This window comes from Gymnoscopelus microlampas (genome assembly GCF_963454915.1).
Source record: "Gymnoscopelus microlampas genome assembly, chromosome: 24".
Taxonomy (NCBI): domain Eukaryota; kingdom Metazoa; phylum Chordata; class Actinopteri; order Myctophiformes; family Myctophidae; genus Gymnoscopelus; species Gymnoscopelus microlampas.
In genome coordinates, this window is record NC_139961.1 from 7765800 (window position 1) to 7793571 (window position 27772).

At 43.0% G+C, this 27772-nt stretch overlaps 1 protein-coding gene across 1 annotated transcript in view; it reads left to right on the plus strand.

Annotated features, from left to right (window-relative positions):
• prkx (protein kinase X-linked) overlaps positions 1 to 27772 on the plus strand; it is a 69909-nt gene that overhangs the window by 33861 nt on the left and 8276 nt on the right. The window contains exons 4-5 of the mRNA XM_084051571.1: positions 9031 to 9150; positions 22300 to 22395. Coding sequence (XP_083907697.1) covers positions 9031 to 9150; positions 22300 to 22395 — 216 coding nt within the window. The remainder of the gene's footprint in view (positions 1 to 9030; positions 9151 to 22299; positions 22396 to 27772) is intronic.

Genomic DNA, 27772 nt, shown 5'->3' on the forward strand with positions numbered 1-27772 from the left:
TTTTGACTCTTTGCTTCTGGGGCGTCCCTGGAACAAAACTAATTTAGATGGGGGGTCTGCGGCCAAGTGCACATCATTTTGGGGGTTGGAGCACCACTGATATAGCAACATACTGTTAGGATTTAGAAAACATTTTTGTTCCAGGGACCCCCCCCAAGAGGCAAAGATTCTTGTTACAAATGTTCGCTTTAAAAATATATATATTCAAAGATTTTCACAAATTTTCACGATTTTTCAAAAACAGCAGATCTACAAGCTCGTAGCATGGCACTTGGTGCTGCGCTACGAGCTTGTACATCTGCTATTTTTGAATAGCCAAAGCATGAAATATGACGAAAATCTAAAATGACACGTATGCCTTCCCGGTCTTAATGGCTTAACCACATGAAGCGTTTTTGCCGCTCGGGTGGCGCAGTGTTAACACATCCACTGCCAGGCCCGTAGTCCTACGGGCCGTTAAATCCAACCGTTAACTGCCGTTCCCGTAGCCCGTAGTCCCGTAGTTTTCCCATGTTAAATCGTGCAGGTGCAGATTCCGGATTTTTTTTGCACTTCCGGTCCGCCAGGGGGCGGACCGGAAACGAAATAATACTGTTTCCGGTTTTTCTCCCGCCTCCGTTTCCTGTCTAGCGGTCAACTTTGGACGCCATTATCTCTGGCTTGTTGTTTTTCTCACCACATCCACCATTTTAGCGTTTTCCTCTCGTTCTCCAGAATGCAGTGTCGGATCGCCGCACGGTTTTCAGCGTTTTGTTCGGTCGGGTCCCGTGTTTGTGTCGAACCAAATGAACGCGGATTTTAAACGGATTTAGCGGGGCCTATGACGGAATCAAAAAAACAAAAAAGGTAAGAAATAGCGTGGCACTACGATGGACGTTCTGAGATTAGCCGATGGCAGTCAATGTGTTAAAGTGCCTGGCCCACCACCGCAGAGGTTGTGGGTTTGAATCCACTGCGGTACAGCCGGCTTTGTCGAGCGTGTATATACGAACACAATTGGCCCATGTTTGGGGGGAGGGTGATATCATTGCACGTACTCATGGGCGGCACCTGTCAGCAGGGAGTGTTGGGTGGGAGGAGTAGGACGAAGGCTCTACATTTGTGATTGATTGATTGAATACTTTATTAGCAGTTTGCAAAAAAAAAAGCACAGGAAAGTACAGTTCAATACAAGGTCAGCTAAGAGGATTTTAAAACCCAAGAAAACCTATGGCTTGTTTCCATTTGGGTCCTCTCGGTGGGGGCTCCTCACTGGCTGGCAGGTGAGTCAGCAGTGACAACACACAAATGTGTGTGGGGAGTCATTGCCATAGTAATAATGACTAAATTGGGGAGAAAAAGGGGTAAAAAGGTACACAAAATATTATAATTCAGTGAAATAGTGAAAACAGCCGATATACAAGCTCGCAGCACATCACAGCGTGACCTGCTGCGAGCTTTTGATCTTCTGTTTTCACTACTGTTGTGCGACACTCTTCATGAAGTAAGGTATTCAATTAAAAATTAAAAAAGGTGAAATATACGGATGAGAGTTTTCTGCCCGATAGATATATAATTACTGTGCCTATAGGCGGACATTCGTGGAAACAATAGCCGATCTACAAGCTCACAATGCATCGTTGTGACCTTAGATTGGCTATTTTCGACGTAGATATTTGGTTCAGAGGGTGTGTGTGTGTGTGGGGGGGGTGCCTAGTATAGCCCCCTGGGGGCCAATGAAGCATATTGATTGATTTATTGAATACTTTAACATCCTTATTAACAGTAGAGGTTATACAGTTAAAAGCTAATGCTAAAAGGGCCCGAGAGGCCTGTTTCCATTGTGGACCTTTGTACTCAATTCATCTTTGAGCCTTTGCGCCATGTCTCTCACCATCTCTCCCCATTTTCTGTCAAACAACTGTCTTATCAATAAAGGCATAAAAAAGACCCAAAAATGACTTACCTTTTGTAGTCTTTTTGGTACCGTTTCAATTCAATTCAATGGGTCTTTATTGGCATGAGTAAACACATGTTTACATTGCCAAAGCAAACATGAAACAAAAAAAAATGAAGACGCGTATCATCAGCCAACATGAGTATGAAGTCAAACCTAGTTGTTGTTTGTGATGGTTATTAAGCACACTGTAGAGGCCTGGCCTAGCAGCATGCGCTTGTTTCATCTTCTGTGCTGATGAAACACACATCCTCTTCCCAAATGTTTTAAGTCAACGCACCAGCGTGTGATCTTTCAGACTTATCCCCTCCCCCTGAGCTTCTTGGAACCCTTTGCGGTCTCCCGTGGAATCGGAGCGTTTCCTTATCCAACTGATTAATTAACCCATTCAATCCGGGAACGCATCTGTTTTGTCATTTTTAGATTTTTTTGGCTATTCAAAAAACAGCAGATCTACAAGCTCATAGCACGGCACAGAGTGCCGCGCTATGAGCTTGAAGATCTTTTTTTTTTTTTTTTTTTTTAAGCGAACATTAACCCAAATGTTTGCTTCTGGGGATGCAAATGTCTTCTAACTCCTAACAGTTTTCTGAAAAACATATGTTGCTATAATATCAGTGGTTCTCCAACTTTTTTCATGTCAAGGACCCCCAAAATTATATGTATTTGGCCACGGACCCCCATCCCCAAATATGCTGTTCCAGGGACCCTCTAGAAGCAAAGATTTGTTTAAAAATGTTCACTTAAAAAATAAAAAATAAAAATAATAATAATTCAAAGACTTGCACAAATCTTCCACGCAATTTTTTTCCGAGTGCCGCGCTATGAGCTTGTAGATCTGCTATTTTTTAATAGCCAAAGAAATCTTAAAATGACACAGATGCGTTCCCGGTCTTAATGGGTTAAGGGACAAATTAAATAATCTTACTCGCATAGAAGCCGCTCCATGTGAAGCTAGACGCCAGCCCCCCCCCCCGTCTCGTCTCATCACCCTTGCCCTCCTCTTCCACGTGGAGAGACGCGGTGGCATCGCTTTCAAACCCCCGCCACCAGTCCCGCCAGTCTGCCAGTCACGGGGAAAGAAAGAAAGAAAGAAAGAAAGAAAGCTGTGCGGCCGCACAGCGTTTCTTTTTTCTCTTCCCAAGGATGAAAGTAGTCGCTCAATTTTTAATTGTTGTCTGGCAACACTATCCTGTTCTCTGATTAACCCATTAAGACCTGGGACGCGTCTTTGTCAATTTTTTGATTTGAGCTAAAAAAAGCATTGTTTTACACTTTGGGCTATTCAAAAATAGCAGATCTACAAGCTCATAGCGCGGCACCGAGTGCCGCGCTACGAGCTTGTAGATCTGCTATTTTTGAAAAATCGTGAAAATGTGTGCAAATCTTTGAATATATATTGTTTAAAGCGAACATTTTTTAACTCAAATCTTTGCTTCTGGGGGGGTCCCTGGAACAACATATTTTGAGATGGGGGTCCGCGGTCAAATACATATCATTTTGGGGGTCCTTGACATGAAAAAGTTTGAGAACCACTCACTGATATAGAAACATACGTTTTTCAGAATACTGTTGGGATTTACAAGACATTTCTAGAATCGGCTTCAGGTCTTAACGGGTTAACTTTTTAGTGAGTCGACGCTTCAGAAGTTTGTTACAGGAGGCGGGTAGACGGGGAACCTGGGGTGTTCCTCTCTCTGTGTGTGTGTGTGTGTGTGTGTGTGTGTGTGTGTGTGTGTGTGTGTGTGTGTGTGTGTGTGTGTGTGTGTGTGTGTGTGTGTGTGTGTGTGTGTGTGTGTGTGTGTGTGTGTGTGTGTGTGTGTGTGTGTGTGTGTGTGTGTGTGTGTTCCCAAAGCCTTTGCTCGTGACAGGAGATAATGAAAGCACTTCAGAACGAAGCTTGAAGTGATGCTTATCTCAGAAACACCAGACCTATGAAAAATATATATATTCTGCGCCCCTACCCCAGCCCCCATGACCCGAAAACTCATTTTGTGTTCATCCAAGCTCTGCCTGAAACCCCCCTCCCCCCACCCACAGTGGTGGAAAGTAACTAAGTACATTTACTCAAGTACTGTACTTAAGTACACATTTTTTTTTGTATTTCCAATGTTCAATACTTTTACTTACACTACATCTTAAAGGCAAACATTGTACTTTTACTCCACTCTAGTTATTTGAAAACTAGTTACTAGTTACTTTAGATTTTGATTATTATTACAAAACCACAGACCTACCGTATTATACTTTGGCAATTTGAAAATAGCCGATCTACAAGCTCATCTTGCAGATCTGATATTTTCAAAGGATTTTTATCATCATTTAATTCATTTAAAAAGTTGTGCAATGGGACATTCTGCATAATGAGTACTTTTACTTTTGGCACTTTTGGTATATTTTGATGTTAAAATGTTTTTTTCATACCGGACAATTTCTACAAGAGGGTATTGATACTTGTACTTAACCCATTAAGACCTGGAACTTTGTCATTTTTAGATTTGAGCTAAAAAAGCATTATTTTACACTTTGGGCTATTCAAAAATAGCAGATATACAAGCTCATAGCGCGGCACCGAGTGCCGCGCTACGAGCTTGTAGATCTGCTATTTTTGAAAATTCGTGAAAATGTGTGCAAATCTTTGAATATATATATTTTTAAAGCGAACATTTTTAACTCAAATCTTTGCTTCTGGGGGGTCCCTGGAACAAAATAGTTTGATGGGGGTCCGCGGTCAAATACATATAATTTTGAGGGTCCTTGACATGAAAAAGATTGAGCACCACTGATATAGAAACATATGTTTTTCAGAAAACTGTTGAGATTTAGGAGACATGTAGAATCGGCTTCCCCCCCCCAGCCACCACGTTGCGTATCAAGGACAAAATTTCCCCCGATTTCTGTCATTCAGTCTGAATTAGATGTGCGCCGAGGCTGACCCCGGAGCTGACCTCTGTGGAATTGGAAGGTTCACCCCAGAGAGAGAGAGAGAGAGAGAGAGAGAGAGAGAGAGAGAGAGGTAGAAATGAGAGAAAGAAAGAAAGCGTGAAAGAGAGAGAGAGAGACAATGACGGCATCTATATGGTCAGTGTCACGTCCACACACCAGAGCTCTGTCCCAGTTTAACCCCCCACCCCCCCACATTGTGCTGACATGTCAACACAATGTTGTAAGATTACACCCCCCCCCCCACCCCACACACAGCACACACACACACACACACACACACACACACACACACACACACACACACACACACACACACACACACACACACACACACACACACACACACACACACACACACCACACACACCCCCCACACACACACACACACACCGCACACGCACGCACGCTCGCTCGCTCGCTCGCTCACTCACTCACTCACTCACTCACTCACTCACTCACTCACACACACACACACACACACACACACACACACACACACACACACGCACACGCACACGCACACGCACACGCACACACACACACACTCGATGGCGAGTGAGAAACAGATGGGGAGCTGATATGTCTCTGATGTGAGAGTGACCCACTTATATTAATGGAGGACAGCGGAATTGCCTGAGACAGGGTGCGAGGGGGGAGGGGGGAGGAGGGAGGGGAGTGGGGGGAGACAAGTACTTGGTTCAGCCTGCTGCCTGTTTCAGGAGATGGATGGTGGGTGGGGTGGGTGGTGGTAGGGTGCTGTGGGTGGGGGGTTTAAACAGCTGTAGCTGCCATAGCCCTCCACTCCACACACTGCGCAACAGTGACCCCTACTGCGTGGACGCGGGACTTTATTAGTACTCTGTTACCATGTAAAAGTCCGGAATTAAAAATGTAATTGAGGAAAAGTGCAAAAGTATTGGTATCAAAATGTACTTAAAGTACCAAAAGTGAAAGTACTAAAATGTTTTAAAATAGCAGATCTACAAGCTCACAGCGCGTCGCGATGCGACACGCTGTGAGCTTGTAGATCGGCTATTTTCAAATAGCTTAGGTATGAAATAGGGCTAAAGTGGTTACTGTATGTTTCATAATGTAATAATGTATATATGCAAAGTAACTAGTAACTCAAGTTTTCAAATAATTGCAGTGGAGTAAAAGTACAATAGTTGCCTCTGAGATGTAGTGGAGTAGAAGTAAAAGTATTAGACAATTGGAAATACTCCAGGTAAGTAAAAGTATCTCAAAATTGTACTTAAGTACAGTACTTGACTAAATGTACTTTACACCTGTGTGTGTGTGTGTGTGTGTGTGTGTGTGTGTGTGTGTGTGTGTGTGTGTGTATCGGCTATTTTCAAGACGATGTAGGTTTAAAAGTGGTGAAACTCAATTTGATGCTATATGAACTCTTTATTTTCTGGGGTGTGTTACATGTCAAGTGTGGTCCCCGGTCCCCGGACCACACCTTGAGGACCACTTGACATGTAAACACACTGATAGACATATTCGTGTCCATTATGTTCTAATCAGGGTTCTGCAACCATCCACCGTGTCCTTGGCGATTATGCTATCGAGTAATCGAATAATTGTATATATTCTTATATAAACGAATCGACACAAACAAATTGTAATGGGTTTCAACTAAATAGATTATGGAGTAAATCAAATAGTCTGATTATGCACTTAAACCATATATATACCGTATTTTCCGCACTATAAGGCTCATCTGAGTATAAGGCGCACCTTCAATAAATGTATTATTTTCATATATAGGGCGCACCGCATTATAAGGCGCATCCGCACTATAAGGCGCACTGACGGTGCGCCTTATAGTGCGGAAAATACGGTATATATAAACAGTGTCTGGCAAAAACAGTGAAGAAGATAGTTCACAGAGTTGGCAGAGAGAGAGAAGGGGGTGATCACCCTCTGATTACCCGCTACCACCCCCCCCCCCCCCAGCACCTCTCCTGTCATTTCCATACAAATGAGCCGTCGTCGTTGGCAACGGGCAGAGCAGAAGGGGGGGGGGGGGTGATTATCCAGGTGATATGGCTGACAGACAGACAGACAGACAGACAGTGAAGGAGGCTCTTCATCAGGATGTTCACTCTGTAGTGTTGTAGTGCTGCTACGCGCTGTGCACTGGTTGCTGTCAATCAGCCTCTCTCTCTCTCTCTCTCTCTCTGTCACACAAGCCCCGGGCTGTGGCGGGTGGCTCTGCAACACCAGCCACGAGCTGAAGTCACCTATCCACTCTTTGTACTGTCGTTCTGCAGTAGGGGTGGGACGATAATCGAATAATCGTATCGCAGAGATTTTACACTAGGATGAATTAAGCTTGTGTTCAGCTGCAAATTCACTACCTCTTAAACCCTCTCTAACATTGACCTATAAAGAGTTAACCTCGGTCCCAGCCTCACTCATCTGCGAAAAGAAGAGCCTGGTCACGACCTAAAGCAGCGAGTGTCTAGGAAGTCCTGAGTGGACAGGATTTCCGTTTCCTCTGGAAACGATATTTTTTGACCAATCACAACACTCGTTTCATTCACGGAGAATGTTAACAGATTTGTAAAGCATCAACGTCATTTCCTTGGGCGGTACTTCCGCCAAATTCAACCATTTCCGGTTGTCAACTTCCTAGACAACCAACATCCCAGGTCTTGCCCAGGGTGGTAAAGAGTGCATTTCGTACGCTATTGTTTCACGCTTCACAAATCGATTCGTACAAAAATAGCAGATCTACAAGCTCACACAACAGGTTCCAAACAAAACGAACAAAACAAACCAGCAAAAACAATTTCATTTCAGTTTTCACATAACTCCACTGAGATTCTATAAATGATTACGTAAGCATATTATTGCTCTCTGGTGGACAAACACAACGAATGAACGGGGGAATGGCACACTGGGGATTACTCTACCTAAAGATGTCCCCTGTCCCCGTCCGCCAAACCCACCCACCCACCCACCCTCCCTCCACCGCCTAGCAGTGTTAACTGGAGACTCCACCTCCACCCACTGTTTTTTTTTTACGACATGAGGGATGGGAAACGCAGGCTGTGAATTATTGACGGTCAGAACAGCTCTGGTCTTGGAGGACATCAATAACATGCAGATGTCACACAGCAGCTTGGTGGGGAAGAGGGGCGGGGCAACCTGATTCACTCAACGGGCAACCTCACGTTAGTCATGTGACACAACAAAAAGATATCGTCGCTGTAAACCTCTTATCTCCTTATTCTAACTTTTTTTGCATCTGATCGTACTTAGTTTATTTGTAAAGTCATAACACAAGTTAAAGTTAACGTGACAGACATGAACGATGAACAATAAATAAACCTTTTTTTTCAGACACGACAGAAAACATTTGCACTAATCTCATGGATTAAAGTTCTCAGTCACCATGACTGATTTCAGTCATTTGGATTCCATAGAAGCCAGCATGTTTTCTATGGAAGCACGTTGCGCAGTGAAAATAGCCGATCTACAAGCTCTCAATGCGTCTGCGACGCATTGAGAGCTTGTAGAATAGGCTATTTTCGATTATTATTTTGAAAGATTAGAGCATTTGAAGTGGTCAACCTAGCAATATGTTCAGAAGCATATTCCATAAAACCCTAATATCTCAGATATTTCATAAAAGCAAAGGCTAAAGCCTCAGTCTGTGATTTTTTTTCAAGGCAGAAACAATATTACTTAAAACCTGCATTGTTTAGGAAACAGCGCTACTGTGGGGGGCTCCTTTCACACTGTTTCACAAATGTTATCATAGGACTTGGCCATACACATTTTTTTTCAGTCGTGAGATTTTATGTTGCTTTAATCCATGTAATCTAGAACGGTTCACTGCCCTTTCTATCCTTACTAAAACAACCCAATCATACTCCGTCCGCGACCAAATACATATCATTTTTGGGGGGCGATTTAGAAGGCATTTCTGGAATCGGCCTCAGGTCTTAATGGGTTAATGTTCTGACCACCATCTCTCCCTTTTTCTCTCCACAACTCCACTCCCTGCCCTTCTCTTCTCCTTTTCTCTTGACTTTCATAACTTTTCTCCTTTTCTCTTCTCAACTTCTCCTCTCTCTTACCTTGCTCTCTCTCTCTCTCTCCCTCTCTCCCTCTCTCCCTCTCTCTCCCCCCTGTAGGACATGGACGCTGTGCGGCACGCCCGAGTACCTGGCCCCCGAGGTGATCCAAAGCAAGGGCCACGGCCGGGCGGTGGACTGGTGGGCCCTGGGCATCCTGGTGTTCGAGATGCTGGCCGGGTACGTACTGTTACTGTATGTCCTCCCTCCCCCCACCAGGGGGAGCCCTCCTCCCTCCGCCAGAGCAACCTGTGGCTCAGCTGAGCACGGCCACTCTTGAATGGATTGAAGTTCTCAGGAGCCACTGACTGACTGATTTCAGTCATTTTGGATGCCATGGAAGCCATGCATGTCTTCTATGGCAGTGGTTACCAAACTGGGGGTCCCCACATTATTTTGGGGGGTCCCCAGATGATTAGCTTAACCCATTGAGACCTGAGGCCGATTGTACAAATGTCTTCTAAATCCTAACAGTTTTCTGAAACACGTATGTATGTTACTATAATATCAGTGGTTCTCAAACATTTTCATGTCAAGGACCCCCCAAAACTATATGTATTTGGCCACGGACCGTGGATATTTAGTTCCAGGGACCCCCAGAAGCAAAACATATATGAATATATAGATTTGCACAAATTTTCATGAGTTTAAAAAGATAGCGGATCTACAAGCTCATAGCGCGGCACTCGGTGCCGCGCTATGAGCTTCTAGATCTGCTATTTTTGAATAGCCAAAGTATAAGATAATGGTTAAAGTGGTTAAAATCTAAAATGACAGATGCTTTCCCGGTCTCAATGGGTTAATGTGGAATATTGTTTTCTCACTCAACAGTAAACACACCAACATATATTATAAGTGAGTACAGGGTATCTATATGCACATTTCTAAAGTTGCAATTTAATGACTTTTAAGACGTTTTTAATGCCAAATAATCAAATATTATGTAAGAAGGAGGCAAACCGAAGGGCGTTGTGAGCTTGTAGTTCGGCTATTTTCGCAATATGTATCTGTGGAACCGAGTCAAACCGAGACTTGGTCATGACAATAAAAAAAATGCATTGTGCAACGGGAGCGACACGCCAGGCAATTAGATTTGGTTGCGCTCGAGTGTTGTGCTCTGAAAATAGCAGATCTACAAGCTCACAACGCGTCGCAGCGCGACGCGTTGTGAGCTTGTAGATCTGCTATTTTCAGCATGCAACCAAAGTGTAAAATCAGCCATTACGACGCCATCAAGGCACCGCCAACATGCATTTTAGTCGACTAAATCAACTGTAGATTTAGTCGACTATAATCTTATGATATTTAGTCCACTAAAACTGGACACAAACTAAAACTTTCAGAGGATTAAAATTGTATCCACTCGGGAGGGAAACAACACAACTCTCGTGGGATGCCGACATCTTCCCCTTTTTAGAAGGAAGTTGACTGGAGCAGAGAGAATTATGTACCGTAGCACCGTAGTGAAGTCCCACTGGATTCTTCTCATCCACGTAGTCTAATATCATGGGACTCCGTCCGCGTGATTATGGGGTCTGTCCAGTCAAAAAGCACAATTAACTTGATTAGAGGAACCGTATCTCTTCCCAGGGGTTTTGCTCGTAATTCCGACCTCCCGTTATTCCCGACGTCCCAACGGTCAGACAGACAAACGTTATGGTTAGGGTTAACCCCCATCTTTGTCATTTTCAGATTTCTTTGGCTATTAAAAGAAATAGCCGAATATATGAGCTTGTAGATTCGCTGTTTGTTGGTTTTATCGTGAACAAGGAAATGAACATTGAACACTAAATGTTTGCACACATTTTGTGCAAATCTTTGAATATATATATATTTTTTAACAGTTTTCTGAAAAGCATATATTTCTATATCAGTAGTTCTCCAACTTTTTCATAATTGTCAAATGATATGTATTAGGCCGTGGACCCACCCCCCGCCCCATCTCTCTCAAAATATGTTGTTCCAGGGACCCCCAGAAGCAAAGATTGGAGTTAAAAGTGTTTGCTTTGAAAGAATACATACATTCAAAGATTTGCACACATTTTCACAATTTTTCAAAAATAGCAGATCTACAAGCTTCTATATCTGCTATTTTTGTACAGCCAAAGTGTAAAACATGCATTTGGAGTAGAAGTAAAAGTACTGAAAATGGGAAATACTCCAGTAAAGTAAAAAAAATACCTCAAAATTGTAAGAGTACAGTACTTGAGTAAATGTACTTAGTTACATTACACCCACTGGATATTGTAGCAGGCATTCAGAGAGAGAGAGAGAGAGAGAGATGGAGGAGAAAACCACTTAGTTCCCACAGCCTTTGTCCTACTTTATGACTTATTATTCCGTAATGCTCAATCATTGTGTTTTATCTGGAAAAAGGAACAGGCTCAGCCCCACCTCAGGGTCTGACCACAAAGATATTATTCCCAAAATATCGGAACGAAAAAAAAACCCCGGGCCATCTGTGGCCTAGCTAGCGCGAATGTTGCTCATAGCGTATCATTACATCACCGGGCCAGCTGTGCTATTAGGTAAACAGGTGTGTGTGTGTGTGTGTGTGTGTGTGTGTGTGTGTGTGTGGAATATAGGTCCCAGGTGTGGAACTAATCCAACAAAGGGCCTCACACACACACACACACACACACACACACACACACACACACACACACACGGCTATTCAGCATTCATGGCATCCCGCCACATAGGTAGGAAATGCAGAAGGCCGTGTTGGATGCCAAGTACAGAGGGGAACGCCTCTGCTAGGTTAGAGAGGCGTTATTTTCTTCTTCTAGGCGCTGCAGTCATTAAATAGCAAACAATTCAATCACCTGCGGAGGGTAGAGTATGCAGTCGGATCACCAGTACAGTATCGCCTGCCTCCGGCACGTGATGCGTTTGTCTCATCGGGTGATGCAATAACTCCCAACATGCAGCTGCAGTGTGCTGTGATGGTCTTTTGGCTGTTTTCCACCACGAAGGGCACAATCTAGAACCTTCCATAACCTTTAACCCATTGAGACCTGAAGCTGATTCTACATGTCTCCTAAATCTCAACAGTATTCTGAAAAAAACGTTTCTATATCAGTGGTTCTCAATCTTTTTCATACGACCCCGAAAAAATTATATGTATTTGGCCACGGACCCCCATCAAAATATTTTGTTCCAGGGACCCCCCAGAAGCAAATTTTTGAGTTAAAAATGTTCGCTTAAAAATATATATACCGTATTCAAAGATTTGCACACATTTTCACAATTTTTCAAATATAGCAGATCTACAAGCTCATAGCGCGGCACTTGGTGCCGCGCTATGAGCTTGTAGATCTGCTATTTTTTAATAGCCCAAAGTGGTTGAGCGGGTCGGTCCTAATCCCATGGCAACCAGTGTTGCCAGATTCTGTGAGAGAAACAAGCAAGCAGGTCGAGGAAAACCAGCCCCAAAAGAAGCGACGATGGGCCACACGAGCACTTTAACATATTACATCAGCTATTTGAAAATAGCAGATCTACAAGCTCACAACGCGTCGCGATGAGCTTGTAGATCGGCTATTTTCAAATGAAATATTGCGGCGAAATTATAATAAGCAGATCTGGCAACCCTGATGGCAACCCCCTAGTGGCACAGCTGTTTAGAACCCTGAAACCCACGTGCATGGTGGCACATGGCTAAACACTTGTGGAAAACCCCCTCCCTCCCTGGACCTGTCCTCATGGTGTCAAAGTAATGGGACCTCTCCTCCTCTACACACGTGTGTGTGTGTGTGTGTGTGTGTGTGTGTGTGTGTGTGTGTGTGTGTGTGCGCGCCTGCCTGCCTGCCTGTCCTCCATCATTTCTTTTTTATGTACTGCGAGGAAAAAAGTATAGCGTGACCTCCGGTAGACGGAAGAATGTGACCTCCTTGGGGGGAAGTTGGGGGGGGGTTCCTGTGAAGTGGTTCCTGTCCTGGCCTATGTAGGGCGAGGCACAGAGCCACTGATGCCCCCCCCCCCCCCAAAAAAAAAAATCCCCCATCCCAGAACAAAGAGCTCTCTTTTCATAAAAGCCTCTCCTGGCTGCATCGCGCCCCGTTTCTCTTTTTTTTTTTTTGGCCAGAGGTCCCCCTCCCAAGAATGTAACGGCTGCGTCTCAAAAGCCAAGGGATGGCGGTGCACCTTTCTGCTTCCTGGTAAGAGTGCATAGTGGTGGGGGGGGGGGGCGGTGCACAAAGTGAACGGATCCTGGGGCCCCCCTCGCCTCCACCTGAGGCCCCCTCGCGATGGCGTCACAAAAACGCAGCTCTGGCCTGTGTGTGTGTGTGCGTGCGTGCGTGCGTGCGTGCGTGCGTGCGTGCGTAAGTGCGAGCGTGCGTGTGTGTGTGTGTGTGTGTGTGAGTGAGTGAGTGAGTACATGGCTTAAGTCTTCCTGTAAGTAATTCTACCTTTTTAACCCATTAAGACCTGAGGTTCCGATTCTTCAAAATGTCTTCTATAAATCCTAACAGGTTTTTTTGAAAAAAACGTATGTTTCTTTATCAGTGGTTCTCAAACTTTTTCACGTCAAGGACCCCCAAAATGTATTTGGCCGCGGACCTCCATCTCAAAATATGTTGTTCCAGGGACACCCCCCCCCCCCCCCCCCCAGAAGCAAAGATTTGAGTTAAAAACATTCGCTTTAAACATATACCGTATATATATATTCAAAGATTTGCACACATTTTCTCAAAAATAGCAGATCTACAAGCTCATAGCGCGGCACTCGGTGCCGCGCTATGAGCTTGTAGATCTGCTATTTTTGAATAGCCCAAAGTGTAAAATAATGCTTTTTAGCTCAAATCAAAAAGTGACACAGATTCGTTCCAGATCTTAATGGGTTAAGGGGCCGATTTCCCTCCTCTTTGAAAGCCTGTGTGTGCGTGTGCGTGTGCATGTGCACGTGTGTGTGTGTGTGTGTGTGTGTGTGTGTGTGTGTGTGTGTGTGTGTGCGCGTGCACACTGCACCAGTGCTGCCTTAATCCAGGGAGCATTCAGGGATTAGCCAGTCATCCTGGTTGTGGTTGGTGGTGTAATGACATGTTCTTACCACAGGCGGTCCATTGTCTCTGTATTAACCTGCACACTTTTTCATAGGGGACACAATATCCCCCTTTCCTCTTATGTAACCCAGAGAGGAGAGGAGCCGTATTTCTCCTCATCACCCTCGCCGTCTCTGTCTCTCTCCTTTTACAATTTTAGACATGATCCAGAGTGATTCACAGTAAAGCAAGGTAAACACCAAGACAGTGCAGTGCATCAGTAATGTAGGATCGTAGGTAGACCAAGAACCTAGCATCAATCTACTCTAAACATTACAAGTAAGACGCGCAAACGCGGGAAGCGAACGCTTTCAACTTGCCATCCGGCCTGAGATATGCACAAATGACATGGCATTCTTAGATATCCCCAATAGCTGAGCTCGTCTAGATGCTTTTAGATGTGTTATTGGGCGGTGCAACCGCCCCTATATGTGAGGTTTGGACATCGATCCAAATTGCACCCCCCCCAACCCTGCGCTGTGATTGGCCACCAGTGTACCCCCCTAACCCTGCACCGTGATTGGCCACCATGACTCTATTCAGGACTGTGATTGGCTAGAAACACATGACACATGTGCATAGCCAAATAGGACTATGCACTTAAAAAAAACACTTTTATGTTTTGTTTTGTGAATCACTTCCATCACTGTGATGACCACTGTGACCACACCGCCCACTTCACACTGGGTGTGATTATTGTTAGCGGCGCTAGCCGCTCTATACCTTTAGGTATAGAGCAGGTCCTGCTCTATACCTGACTATGTCCGTGTTCACCGTCAACGCTCTGATTGGTCAGACCCGTCAACGCTCTGATTGGTCAGACCCGTCAACGCTCTGATTGGTCAGACCCGTCAACGCTCTGATTGGTCAGACCCGTCAACGCTCTGATTGGTCAGACCCGTCAACAAAGTGATTGGTCAAGCTTCACGTGACACATTGCTATAAACATGGCTATTGACATATCGATGACAAAATGTATCAAAGGCGCTCCTCTCAGAGGAGTGTAATTAGTCACCCAGGGGCAGTGCACTCTGGCGCACTCTGGTGGCTGCAGACAGGCAGTGCAGGCAGTGCACACAATACTGGCCACAGACAGACGGACACACAGACACACACACACACACAACCCGAGCACGGTTTCATAGTAAGCTCCACTTGCGCGGAGGCGCGCCTCCTTCCGCTGCGTTCGCAATAATATCAAAACACAAATATGTACATTCATTGAAACTACACACACTATAGACGGGTTTCCACACGACGTCATCACAGAGCAGAATGCGCAATCTGCGCATGCTTGGGGTAGAACGAACCCGGAAGCGCCGTTCACTCTGTTGTTGTGTTCGGGAGTTAGATAGGCATAATGCTGCTATTATGGGCATAATAGGCATAATGCTGCTATTATATACAAATAAAGGACAAACAGATCCAACTTCTGACAAATCATTTCTATTGAGAAAACAAGATATTACAAACTGCATAATTTAATCTACTTTCATTAAACCCGGTGAAGACCATTTCTTTTATGAACGGACATTTGACCAGAGCTGCTGCGGGTAATAGCGCCCTCTATAGGCTCACTTTAGAAATTGCATGCAAATCCCTCTCTTGCGCGCGCAGCATCCTCTCATGTTTACAAACAGGAAACCCGTCTATAGGATACCAGGTCTACAAAATGAGCCTGGCATCTGTCTACATAACAGGTATTAGTTTTCTCTCCTCTTCCTCCACATCTCTTTTCTCGGATCATTTCCTATTGACTTTCTAGTCTCTTCTCTTCCTCTCTTTCTATTATCTCTTTCTCTCATCTCTCTTATTCTCCTTTCCTTCCTCTCCTTTTCGCTTTATCGCTCCTTTCTCTGTTTCTCTCTCTCGTAGTCGTCTGTATTATTTCTGCTAGTCTCTCTCTCCTCTCTCTCTCTCTCTCTCTCTGAGCTGCACATAAACCAATCTTCAGTATTGGAGGTGGAGGCAAGGTGATGCATGGCAGCAATTTTCCAAACTGATCTTGGCTTCCAGTGGTATTTAGGAGAGAAACGGCCCGCTTGGGTTCATTCAGGCCAGCTTTGGATGATTAGCAGGCTGGAGGGGGGAGGGGGGAGGGGAGGCTGTCTTTCTGTGTCTAAAAGCCCCGATTTTATACTTTGTCGCACGATGTTGTCGCGTAACCGAAAATATTAGATCTGTGGGCTTGTAGGTCTGCTATTTCTCTGGGGGGTCCGCTCCATTTTAATGATTTTGAATACGTTCTATGATCAAGTCTCTCGACACAAATTTAGATAACGCCTAGCCCCCCCCCCCCCAGATCTGCTATTTTTGAAAACATCTTGAATATGTGTGCAAATCTTTGAATATATATATATATATATATATATATATATATATATATATATATATATATATATATATATATATATTTCTAAAGCAGGGGTCTTCAACAGGGGGTCCGGGACCCCTAGGGGGTCCTCAGAGTTACTACAGGGGGGCCGCCAAATCTTTGTGTGATATGATTTTTGTTTTTACCTTAACCACTTGAACATCCCTTTTCTGAGGAGAACTTTAGCCCAAAAATATATAATAATTAATTTTAATTATAATTTTTTGGCAAAGAGGTGTTTGGTGTAGAGGGAAACAAGAGCAGACCAAGTAAACAAAAAAAAGTTTAATCTGAAACATTTTTTTTATACAATATAGAGGGGGTCCGTGCTTCATCTCTCTCTCAGCTAGGGGGTCCTTGGCCTGAAAAGGTTGAAGACCCCTGTTCTAAAGCCAACATTTGTAACTCAAATCTTTGCTTCTGCGGGGTCCCGTGAAACGAAACAGTTTGAGATCAAATGCATATAATTTTGGGGGTCCATGGCATGACACACACACGCGCACACACACACACACACACACACACACACACACACACACACACACACACACACACACACACACACACACACACACACACACACACACACACCATCCCAACGTGGTGCTAGGATCTTTTTTTCCCTGTTTTTCCTGTGACGTTTATTTTTTTTCTGTACAGTGGAAAATTGTGAATGAATTGAGGAGAAAGGAGGCTTGGCTCCATCTCCTCCTCGAAGCAGCTGCTGGCCTGGCTGACTGTCCTGGCCCGCCTCCAAACCGGCCCCTCCCTCCCTCCCTCCCTCCCTGCAGTGTTGCCAGATTTTGCGGGAGAAATAAGCAGCCGGGTCTATGAAAACAAGCCCAAAAGAAGTGACTATTAGGCCAAATGAACACTATTGGCAGGGCCGGCGCACCCATAGAGGCGACCTAGGCGGCCGCCTAGAGCGGCAGTTGGAGAGGCGGCAAAAAAAACTCGGGAAAAAAAATAAAAATAAGAATTAAATAACATAACCCTAACCTAACCCTAACCCTAACCCTAAAACCGAAATAAAGTAACCAAAGACACAAAAAAAAGTATTATAATCCGCCCATAACCGCGTAAAGATTTCGCGCGCGCGAGGATCCCCCGCATCAAATGAATCTCGCCTAGAGCGGCGATCAGCCCTCCACCGGCCCTGACTATTAGCTATTTTAAAACGGCTCGCAACGCGTGTTGAGGCGAAGTTTTGGCCTGACCTTGTAGATCTGCTATTCTGTAAAGTCCCTTGTAAATATTTGGAAGTTGTGTGGCTTGTTTTTAATGTGTAGTTGCTTATTTGGGCTTGCTTCCAATTTGTTTTGTTTTTATTATTGTTTAATCCATTGAGACCTGAAGCCGATTCTACATGTCTCCTAAATCCCAACATTTTTCTGAAAAACATATGTTTCTATATCAGCGGTGCTCAATCTCTTTCATGTCAAGGACCCCCAAAATTATATGTATTTGGCCGCGGACCCCCATCAAAATGTTTTGTTTCAGGGACCCCCCAGAAGCAAAGAGTTGAGTTAAAAATGTTTGCTTTAAAAATATATATATTCAAAGATTTGCACACATTTTCACGAATTTTCAAAAATAGCAGATCTACAAGCTCATAGCGCGGCACTCGGTGCCGTGCTATGAGCTTGTATATCTGCTATTTTTTTATAGCCCAAAGTGTAAAATAATGCTTTTTTAGCTCAAATCTAAAAATTACACAGTTCCAGGTCTTAATGGGTTAATAGCAGGTGTGCAAGCTCGCAGATAATAGCCAAAGTATGTAGGTTTATTTTGCTTCTTTTTCATAGACCTAGTTGCTTGTTTTCTATCGCAAAACTCTGGCAACACTGCTGCTAATGTCATTACATGTCACTCGCTGGCAGTTGCCTGGCTTCCTGCACTAAAACAAAAAAAGAATAGCAGCGGTAATATAAGATCCTGACCCATATACATTTTTATACAATTTGGGGGTCCTTGACACGGAAAACATAGGCTTCATAATCACAGATACAGATGTCCTCATGAGCGATGTATATCAGACTGATATATCGGTCAGGCTCTAAGGCATCGGTTCTCAAACCGGGGTCCGGGGACCCCCAGGGGTCCCTGGAGGGGGTTCCAGGGGGTCCCCAGCAAAATAATATAGCGTCACAATCATTTTATCCACTTTAACCATATACTTTGGCTATTCATAAATAGCAGATATACAAGCTGCTATGAGCTTGCAGATCTGCTATTTTTTGAAAGATCCCTGGCACAAAATATTCTCAATATTCTTCATTTGAATTTAGTTAACCCATTGATTCCGGGGAAGCATCTGTGTCCTTTTTTTATTTATTTGGCTATTAAAAAATAGCAGATCTACAAGCTCATAGCGCGGCACCGAGTGCCGCGCTATGAGCTTGTAGATCTGCTATTTTTTTTTAAATCTTGAAAACGTGTCCAAATCTTTGAATATTTATATTTTTTTAAAGCCAACATTTGTAACTCAAATCTTTGATTCTGGGGGGGTCCCTGGAACATTTTGAGATGGGGGTCCACACAGCCAAATACATATCATTATGGGTGGTCCTTGACATGAAAAAAGGTTTGAGAAGCACTGCTCTCTTAAGGAATATTCCTCTCTTCCTCCGCACATCATCCCTCTTTCACTTTCCCTTTGGTTATAACTTGGTTTCACAGTCTTTGTTGTGACTACCATGTGATACAGTCAGTACCTATTCCTGCAAACTGCTGGGACTGTGCTCTGCTGAAAAACGGCTGTGTCTTATCAACCCTCCCCCCCTCCCCTCCCCTCCCCTCCGTAATGACCCAGATTCCCCAGCTATGACGCCTCCCATCCATCCATCCTCCATCCATCCTCCATCCATCCATCCTCCATCCATCCATCATCCATCCATCCATCCATCCTCTATTCATCCATCAGTAGTGGAAAAAGTACTCACCTTTTTTTACTGGAGTATCAATACTGCAGTGTAGAGATACTCTGTTACAAGTGAAAGTTCGGAAGTCAACATTTGACTTGAGTAAAAGTACAAAAGTATTGGTATCAAAATGTACTTAACTCTCTCAGTGCCAGACCCCGAGTTATCCCGAGTTTTTAATTAATACCCTCCCTGCCAGAACGAAAAATCCCGAGTTTTAAAAAATTGTTTTTTTGGAAAAAAAGTGTTCAGAACCCAAGATATCATTATCTGAAGATTTGCAGCTCCATCCACTCCTTGTTTAACTTACAACTGAAAAAGGCTGTATCTCGCTTCCTAAGCACTTTTTTTTTACTTTGAAAAAAAAAAAAAAAAATCTTGGCACAGTTCGCAATCATTTTTTTTATTTCATTGGCACTGAGAGAGTTAAAAGTACCAACAGTAGAGAGTACTCGTTATGCAGAAATGTCCCGTTTTCACAAGTTTTCAAATGTGTAATTTTATTTTTTTGAAAATAGCAGATCTACAAGCTGAGCTCACTTGAAGATCTGCTATTTTCAAATGGACGAAATGTATTGTATTACGGGGGCTGAAGTGGTTAATGTACGTTTTGTAATAATAAACAAAATCTACGTAAGTAAGTTTACAAGTAATTGTAGGGAAGTAGAGGTATAAGTACAGAACATTGGAAATACTCCAGTAAAGTTTAATAAAAAAAAACTCAAAATTCAACTTAAGTACAGTAATCGAGTTAATGTACTTAAGTTACTTTATACCACTGCCATCCATCCAGTGTCTCTCCGGGACTGGACTCTTGCCGGAGGAGAGCGGCGCTTCACCCCCCCCCCCCCCCCCCCCCCCCCTCCCTCTAGTCAGTCTGGGGGATTTCAACCGGCACGGCGGGCGCGCCGCGCCGTGTGACAAGCTCTCTGGTGCGATTATGCGGCTGTCTGTCTGTCTGTGTGTCTGTCTGTCTGTCTGTGTGTCTGTCTGCATGCGTGATGCATTCAGGGCCCGCTCCCATTATGTAATGTGTGGGTAATGACTTGTCCAGGCCTGAGGGGAGAGAGAGAGAGACAGACAGACAGACAGAGATATACAGACAGAGAGAGAGTTGCCATGTCTGCTTATTATACGCGGCTTTGGCCTTGTTTTTCTGTAAAGTCGTTTGTAAATATCGGTAGGTTGTGTTTTTGGGGGGGATTTGTTTCTAGTTTCAAGTGTAGTTAGTTATTTGGACTTTTCATGTCAAGGACCCCCCCAAATTAATATGTATTTGTGCATCAACCCCCCCCCCCCCATCTAAAAATGCTTTGTGCCAGGGGTATGTCTGGCATACCCCTGTCTGTACGACATACCTGTCTGCTATGTCCCCATACCAGATTTGTGTTGTTAAAATGTTTAAAAATGTTTAGTTTTTTTCCCCAAGACCTTGTAGAACTGCTATTTTCAAATAGCCGATGCATTTAGGTGTAAAGTGCTCTTGTGGCTTTATTAATAGTCGCCTCTTTTGGGTTTGTTTTCATAGACCTGGTTGCTTGTTTCTCTCGCAAAATCTGGCGGAAAAAGAGAGACAGACCGAGAGAGAGAGACACACACACCCACTTAGAGACGGATATATAGAGACGGAGATAGAGAGACAGACCAAGAGAGAGAGAGAGAGAGAGAGAGAAGGTAAAAGATGAGAGAAAAGAAAGCAGACGGAACCTGTGTGTGCAGGCGAATCACTCAGGCCCAACATGGTCACCTCCACCAGACCACAGCACAGAGTAGAACAGCAGGAGCGGAGGGTCTGGGGGGCCCTCAGGCCATTACACACACGTACACACACACACATGCGCGTCGCCTACACACACACACACACACACACACACACACACAAAGTAATGGCGAGTGGCCGCCGGGCAGAAGTGAACCGCGGAGGTAGTGTGGGGGGGAGGGGGGTGTGTTGGCAGGGCGAGGGTCCTTCACAAGGTTCCAATCTGTCAGGGACCCCGCGGAGCGTAACGGTGACCTGGTACCTTGTACTACGTGTCTGTATTGCCTTTATATCTGGGAACGGGCCGGCGGGGGGTCAGGTGGAAATGGGGGGTGTTGTAATACAAGTGGTGTTCAAGCTGTGGGTCGGGAACCCCTGGGTGGACCACCCAAACAGTACACTCAACAGTAAACAAACCAACATACAGTATAAGTCAAGTGAATGCAGGGTTAAAAGTCACAATGTATGGACTTTTAACTCTTAAGGTCATTACACACCAGCGATTATGCGAATGTATGCAAAATTTGGACGCGGTCCGAATAAATAAAAGACGCTTTTTCGCTCCACGAAATTGATGTGGAAGCTTGCATTGACTTTATAAGGTTTTTAAAAAACACGTGTTATTCGCATGAAAAAAACGCCCCAGGTGTGTAAGGACCTTTAGACTATTTTTTTTACATTGAAGTGAATGGAGCAGCAACTTTTTGGAGAATGTTATCTCCTGTTTTTTTGTGACGAACGGAAAAACGAAAAAACCCCAAAAATAAAAAAATACTTTTAGATTTTTTTTTTTGTAATTGTTTTTTTTCAATAGCTAAATTCTCAAAAACGTTTATAAACGTTTTTGGCAGAAAATGAGTTAAGACCTTTTTGATACCAAATTGTCAAATATCACGTAAGAAAGAGGCGAACATTGTGAAAATGGCAGATCTACAAGCTCACAACACCTTGCATTGCGAGGCGTTCTGATCTTGTAGTTTCACAATATTTATCTGTGGAATCGAGTCAAACTGTAACTAAACGCAACATGTAAATGTGAACGCCTCAGCTCCTACAATTCCAAGTGCTTGTCTGGGTGGGGGGGGTCCCCAATTCAAATATGAGTATTGTGGGGGGGTCCCCAGTTCAAATATGATTATTTTGGGGGGTCCCAGCCTGAAAAGGTCGGGGAACCCGTGTTGTAATAGAGTGTTCTGTAGTTGACCTTCCTCTCCTCCTCCTCTTGGACAGGTACCCGCCGTTCTTTGACGACAATCCGTTTGGCATCTATCAGAAGATCCTGGCCGGGAAGCTGGAGTTCCCCCGACATTTGGACTTCTACGTAAAGTGAGCTCACAGGGTGGGGCGGGCAGTGGCGTGCACAGACATTTTTAGGGGCAGGTGCTCAAGTAAATTATATATTTTTTTGTTTACTTGGTGTGCTCTTTTTTTCCCTCTACACCTCTTTGCCAAAAATATTTGCCAACTATTTTTGGCTAAAGTTCTCCCCAGAAAAGGGATGCTAGGTTTCGAGTGGTTATGGTAAAAAGAAAAATCATATCACATAAAGATTTGGCGGACCCCCTCTAGTAACTCTGAGGACCCCCCTAGGGGTCCCGGACCCCCTGTTGAAGACCCCTGCTGTTAACCCATTGATACCTGGAACGCTTCTGTGTCACTTTAGATGTCTTTGGCTATTCAAAAATAGCAGATATACAAGCTCATAGCGCGGCACCGAGTGCCGCGCTATGAGCTTGTAGATCTGCTATTTTTGAAAAATCTTGAAAAAAAAAAATTGTGATTTTTTTTCCCCAAAAACTGTTAGGATTTAGATTTTTTTTAAGAATCGCCTCAGGTCTTAAAGGGTTAACTGAAGAAAAAAAAACATTTTTTTTCTTTTTTTCAAAAGGGCACTTCTGGTCAAGAGGGCAAAGGGCAGGTGCTCTAGCACCACCTAGAGTCTATCTGTGCACGTCCCTGGGGGTGGGGTTCGATTGATTGATTGAATACTGTATTAGCAGTTAGGCAGTGTTGATTTTGACAGATCATTTTTTTGATTTAGTTTTAGTCATAGTCTTTTGAATAAAATTCCATTCAGTTTTAGTCATATTTTAGTCACCTGAAATATTGTAGTTTTTGTCTAGTTTTAGTCGACTAGATATCATACGATTATAGTCAACTAAATGTACGGTTGATTTAGTCGGCTAAAATGTATTTTGGCGGGCATTGATGGCGGTAACGGTAATTGCAGATCTTACACTTGGTTGCATGCTGAAAATAGCCGATCTACAAGTCTACAAGCATTGTGAGCTTGTAGATCTGCTATTTTCAACACCTGAGCGCAACCAAACATAAAATGACTTGTCTTTTAGTTCTACTGGATCTCTTCTCCACTAGATCCTCACTAACATTTTAGTCTAGTTTTTATTTGTTGACGAAATTGTCAATATATTTAGTCTTAGTTTTAGTCATCGTAGCTTAGTTTTTATTTCGTTTTTATTTTGTTTTTATTTAGTTTTCGTCAGTGAAAAAAGGTAGTCGACAAACATTTTTCGTCATAGTTTTAGTCGACAAAATCAACACTGCAGTTAGGTCTCTAAGAGGATTTTAAACCCAAGAAAGCATATGGCTTGTTTCCATTGGGGTCCTTCACGCTGATATTATTGTCACAATACGACAGCATCGTGACAGTATCGTCACTGTTGACATTGACGTAGAATCTCCACCAGAAATATTGTGAATTTTATTTTGTCCATACCCGCCGCCCAGGCCTATTGAGCCATGGTCGTCTTCTGTAACCTTTCTATAGCTGTTCTGTACTTGTGTCTGCACCAGAGGTGGAAAAAGTACTACATTTTTTACTTAAGTAAAAGTATCAATACTCCAATGTAGAAATACTCTGTTACAAGTAAGAGTTTGGAATTCAATATGTACTTGAGTAAAAGTACAAAAGTATTTGTAAAAACATGTACTTAGAGGTAGGGTAAGTGATATTTTTTGGTTAAAACAAAAGTATTTTGTTAAAAGGTTAAAGCACTATATTCTGATAGTAATCATTGCTATAGAGTGTTTGTTCAGTAACAGGAGTCTCCCTGTCTCTCCAGCTCTTTAATAAACAGAAAATACATTTTCCGGTAGGTGTCAAAATCTCAGCCAATCAGGAGAAAGTACCCATTTTTAAGCTTCATTTTTATAGAGTTCCAGTTCCAATTTTGCATGCTCATTTCTTAGTGTCATCACTTCCAATTTCACTTGTTTAATCTATATCCTGATTGAGTTCTCTGTCCTGATTGGATACAATTGGAAATGAAACTGAAACTGAAACGAAAATGCATTTTCTGTTTTATAAAGAGCTGGAGAGACATGGAGACTCCTTTTACTGAACAAACACTCTATAGCAATGAGTACTATCAGAATATAGAGCTATTTAACACTTATTTTAACCAAAGAAAATCACTTACCCTACCTTTAAAGTACCAAAAGTAAAAGTACTAATTATGCAGAATGTCCCATTTCAAGTTTTCATATGAATAACAATCGTTTGAAAATAGCAGATCTACAAGCTCACAATGCGTCGCATCGCGACGCATTGTGAGCTTGTAGATCGGCTATTTTCAAATGGCAGAAATATATATAGGGCTGAAGTGGTATGTATGTGTTGTAATAATAATCCAAATCTACGAAGTAACTAGTAACTAAAGATTTCAAATAATTGTAGTGCCGTTTTCAAAGCCTCCCTCAAAACCCACCTCTTTAGACTCGCCTTCCCTGGCCAGACCTAACCAAACCTCACTTTCGTCCTCTATGACAAGTCTTAGCCTTTTGTTTTAGCCTTTTAATGTTTTCTTTTATTTTGTTTTCTTTTTCTCCTAATAAAATTGTTTTTAAGCTGTTTTGTAAAGCGACTTTGGGTACTAGAAAAGCGCTATATAAGTCTGATGTATTATTATTATTATTATTATTAGTGGAGTAAAAGTACAATATTTACCTCTGACATGTAGTGGAGTAGAAGTAAAAGCGTTGTGAATTGGAAACACTCAAGTAAAGTGCAAATACCTCAACATTGTACGCTACTCGAGTAAATGTACTTGGTTACTTTACACCACTGACTCTGCATGGTGAATGCCTGCCAGGCCGTTCAACCAACTCCTCGCCTCTCATCAAAACCAGCACGCCAACGCTTTTCTAAAAACCGGGGCCGCATTAGCACTTCAAAAGCAGGCGCGGGCCGCGTTTCCCAGCCAGACGCCGCCGCACGCCGGCGGGCTCTCTCTCTTAACCCGCCTCGACTGGCCGCGGCTCCCTAACGGGGCGGGGGAGTCAATTAGCTCAGCAGTTATAGAGTTAAAGAGGCGGCGGTCTCTAAGGCTGGAGCGCGCCGCGCGGCTACGCTAATGATCCGGACTCTGCTCCTCTTCCCCCTTGCCGGTTCGAACGCCACTATTAACCCAAACAGCTGGAAGGCACAAGGAATGTGATGAGATTACAGGCTCGGCACGCTCTGTGGGGGGTGGGGGTGTAGTTGGCAGGGGTGGAAAGTAACTAAGTACATGTACTCGAGCACTGTACTCACTATTTTGAGGTATTTTTTGCTTTACTGGAGTATTTCCAGTTGTCAGTACGTTTACTCCACTACATCTCAGAGGCAAATATTTTACTGCAATTATTTGAAAACCTTTAAGTTGCTAGTTACTTTGCATATATAAATGATTATATTATAAAACATACCGTAACCACTTCAGCCCTATTTTATACCTAGGCTATTTGAAAATAGCCGATCTACAAGCTCACAACGCGTCGCATTATAAAAGGTTAAAGCTCCATATTCTGATAGTACTCTTTGCTATAGAGTGTCTGTTCAGTAACCATCTTCTCCAGCTCTTTAATAAACGGAACATGCATTTTCATGTGGGATACTAATTTTATGCAATCAGGAGAGAGAGCGTTTATCAGCTTCAATTTAACCCATTGAGACCTGAAGCCGATTCTACATGTCTCTTACATCCCAACAGTTTTCTGAAAAACGTATGTTTCTATATCAGTGGTGCTCAATCTTTTTCATGTCAAGGACCCCCAAAATGATGTGTATTTGGCCACGGATCCCCATCAAAATATGTTGTTCCAGCGACCCCCCCAGGAGCACAGATTTGAGTTAAAAATGTTTGCTTTAAAAATATATTTATTCAAAGATTTGCACACATTTTCACGAATTTTCAAAAAATAGCAGATCTACAAGCTCGTAGCAAGTGCCGCGCTATGAGCTTGTATATCTGCTATTTTTGAATAGCCCAAAGTGTAAAAATGACATAGCTCAAATCTAAAAATGACACAGTTCCAGGTCTTAATGGGTTAATCGTTTCATTTCAAGTTATTTATTGTATTTATTTATTAAAAACAGTATACAAGAGACTGCAATGTATGATATAATATGTTGAGCTATATTGAACATTTCCTGTCTTATAACGTATAATAACATTAATTATACATAATACTTAGTGTATAATTTATAACATATAATTATAATATAATGTATTCATGCTTTGAAACAGAATAGGCAATTAAAAGTGTGAGGCTAATATCAAATATGATATATAAAATATCAATACTCTCTCCAATCAGGCTGATTTACATATATATATTTTAATTAATTTAATTTAATGTTTTCCAGTAAATTATCACCCGGAACACTTTGAGCACAGGAGGGATTTAAATGCAAATAAAATGAAATAAAATATGAATTTCTGGCGAAAATAGCTGACGTGTGGATATCCATGCCTGGGCGTATTTATGAGCCTGTCAGCAGTTGGTGGGAACGTGAGATATCGTGTCTGTCAGGCAGAAACCTTGTATCTCCATGTTTTCAACTTTTTATGGTTTTGTTTCGTAAATCAATGCCCTACTTCGTTGTTCAAGAGGGCCACACAAAAGTAGTCAAAATAGCCGATCTGCAAGCTCACAACGCGTTGTGAGCTTGTAGATCGGCTATTTTAGCATTTTTTCTGGAATATTTTTGAAAGTGGTTAACATATTGAGTGCCAGGTATTATCAAAATCATCCTCAGAGTGCCAGCGTTTTTTTACCGTTTATTGGCGATCTTTTTAGAGCTTTAGAAGCCACAACGCGGACCCGGATGTAAACAAAACGGTGTCTGGGCGATGGCCGAGGGCCCCGTCTAACGACTGGAACAATAACATTTCTGCCGCGATCCGCCATTGCAGAGAGATGGCCCGTCGAAAATGGCTTGTTTTGACCATATAAGAAGGAAAGGGAGATGTGGACCTTTTCTCTCAAGATCCCATCATTGCGCGTCCGTTTTTTTTTTGGAATGACGTCACATCCGTCTATTCCCTTTTTAACAAGAGCTTGTTGTCACTAAATAACAACATTGGAGTCCAGTGGTGGAAGAAGTACTCAGATATTTTACCTAAGTAAAAGTAGCAATACCACAATATAAGAACTTCTCTGTTACAAGTAAAAAGGCCTGTGTTCAAAATGTTATTTGAGTAAAAGTACAAAAGTATTGGCATCAAAATACTTAAAGTACCAAAGGTAAAAGTACTAAAATGTTTGAAAATAGCAGATCTACAAGCACACAATGCGTCGCGATGCGACGCATTGTGAGCTTGTAGATCGGCTATTTTCAAATAGCCTAGGTGTAAAATAACGCTAAAGTGGTTAATGTATGTTTTATAATACAATCATTTATATCTGCGAAGTACAGTAA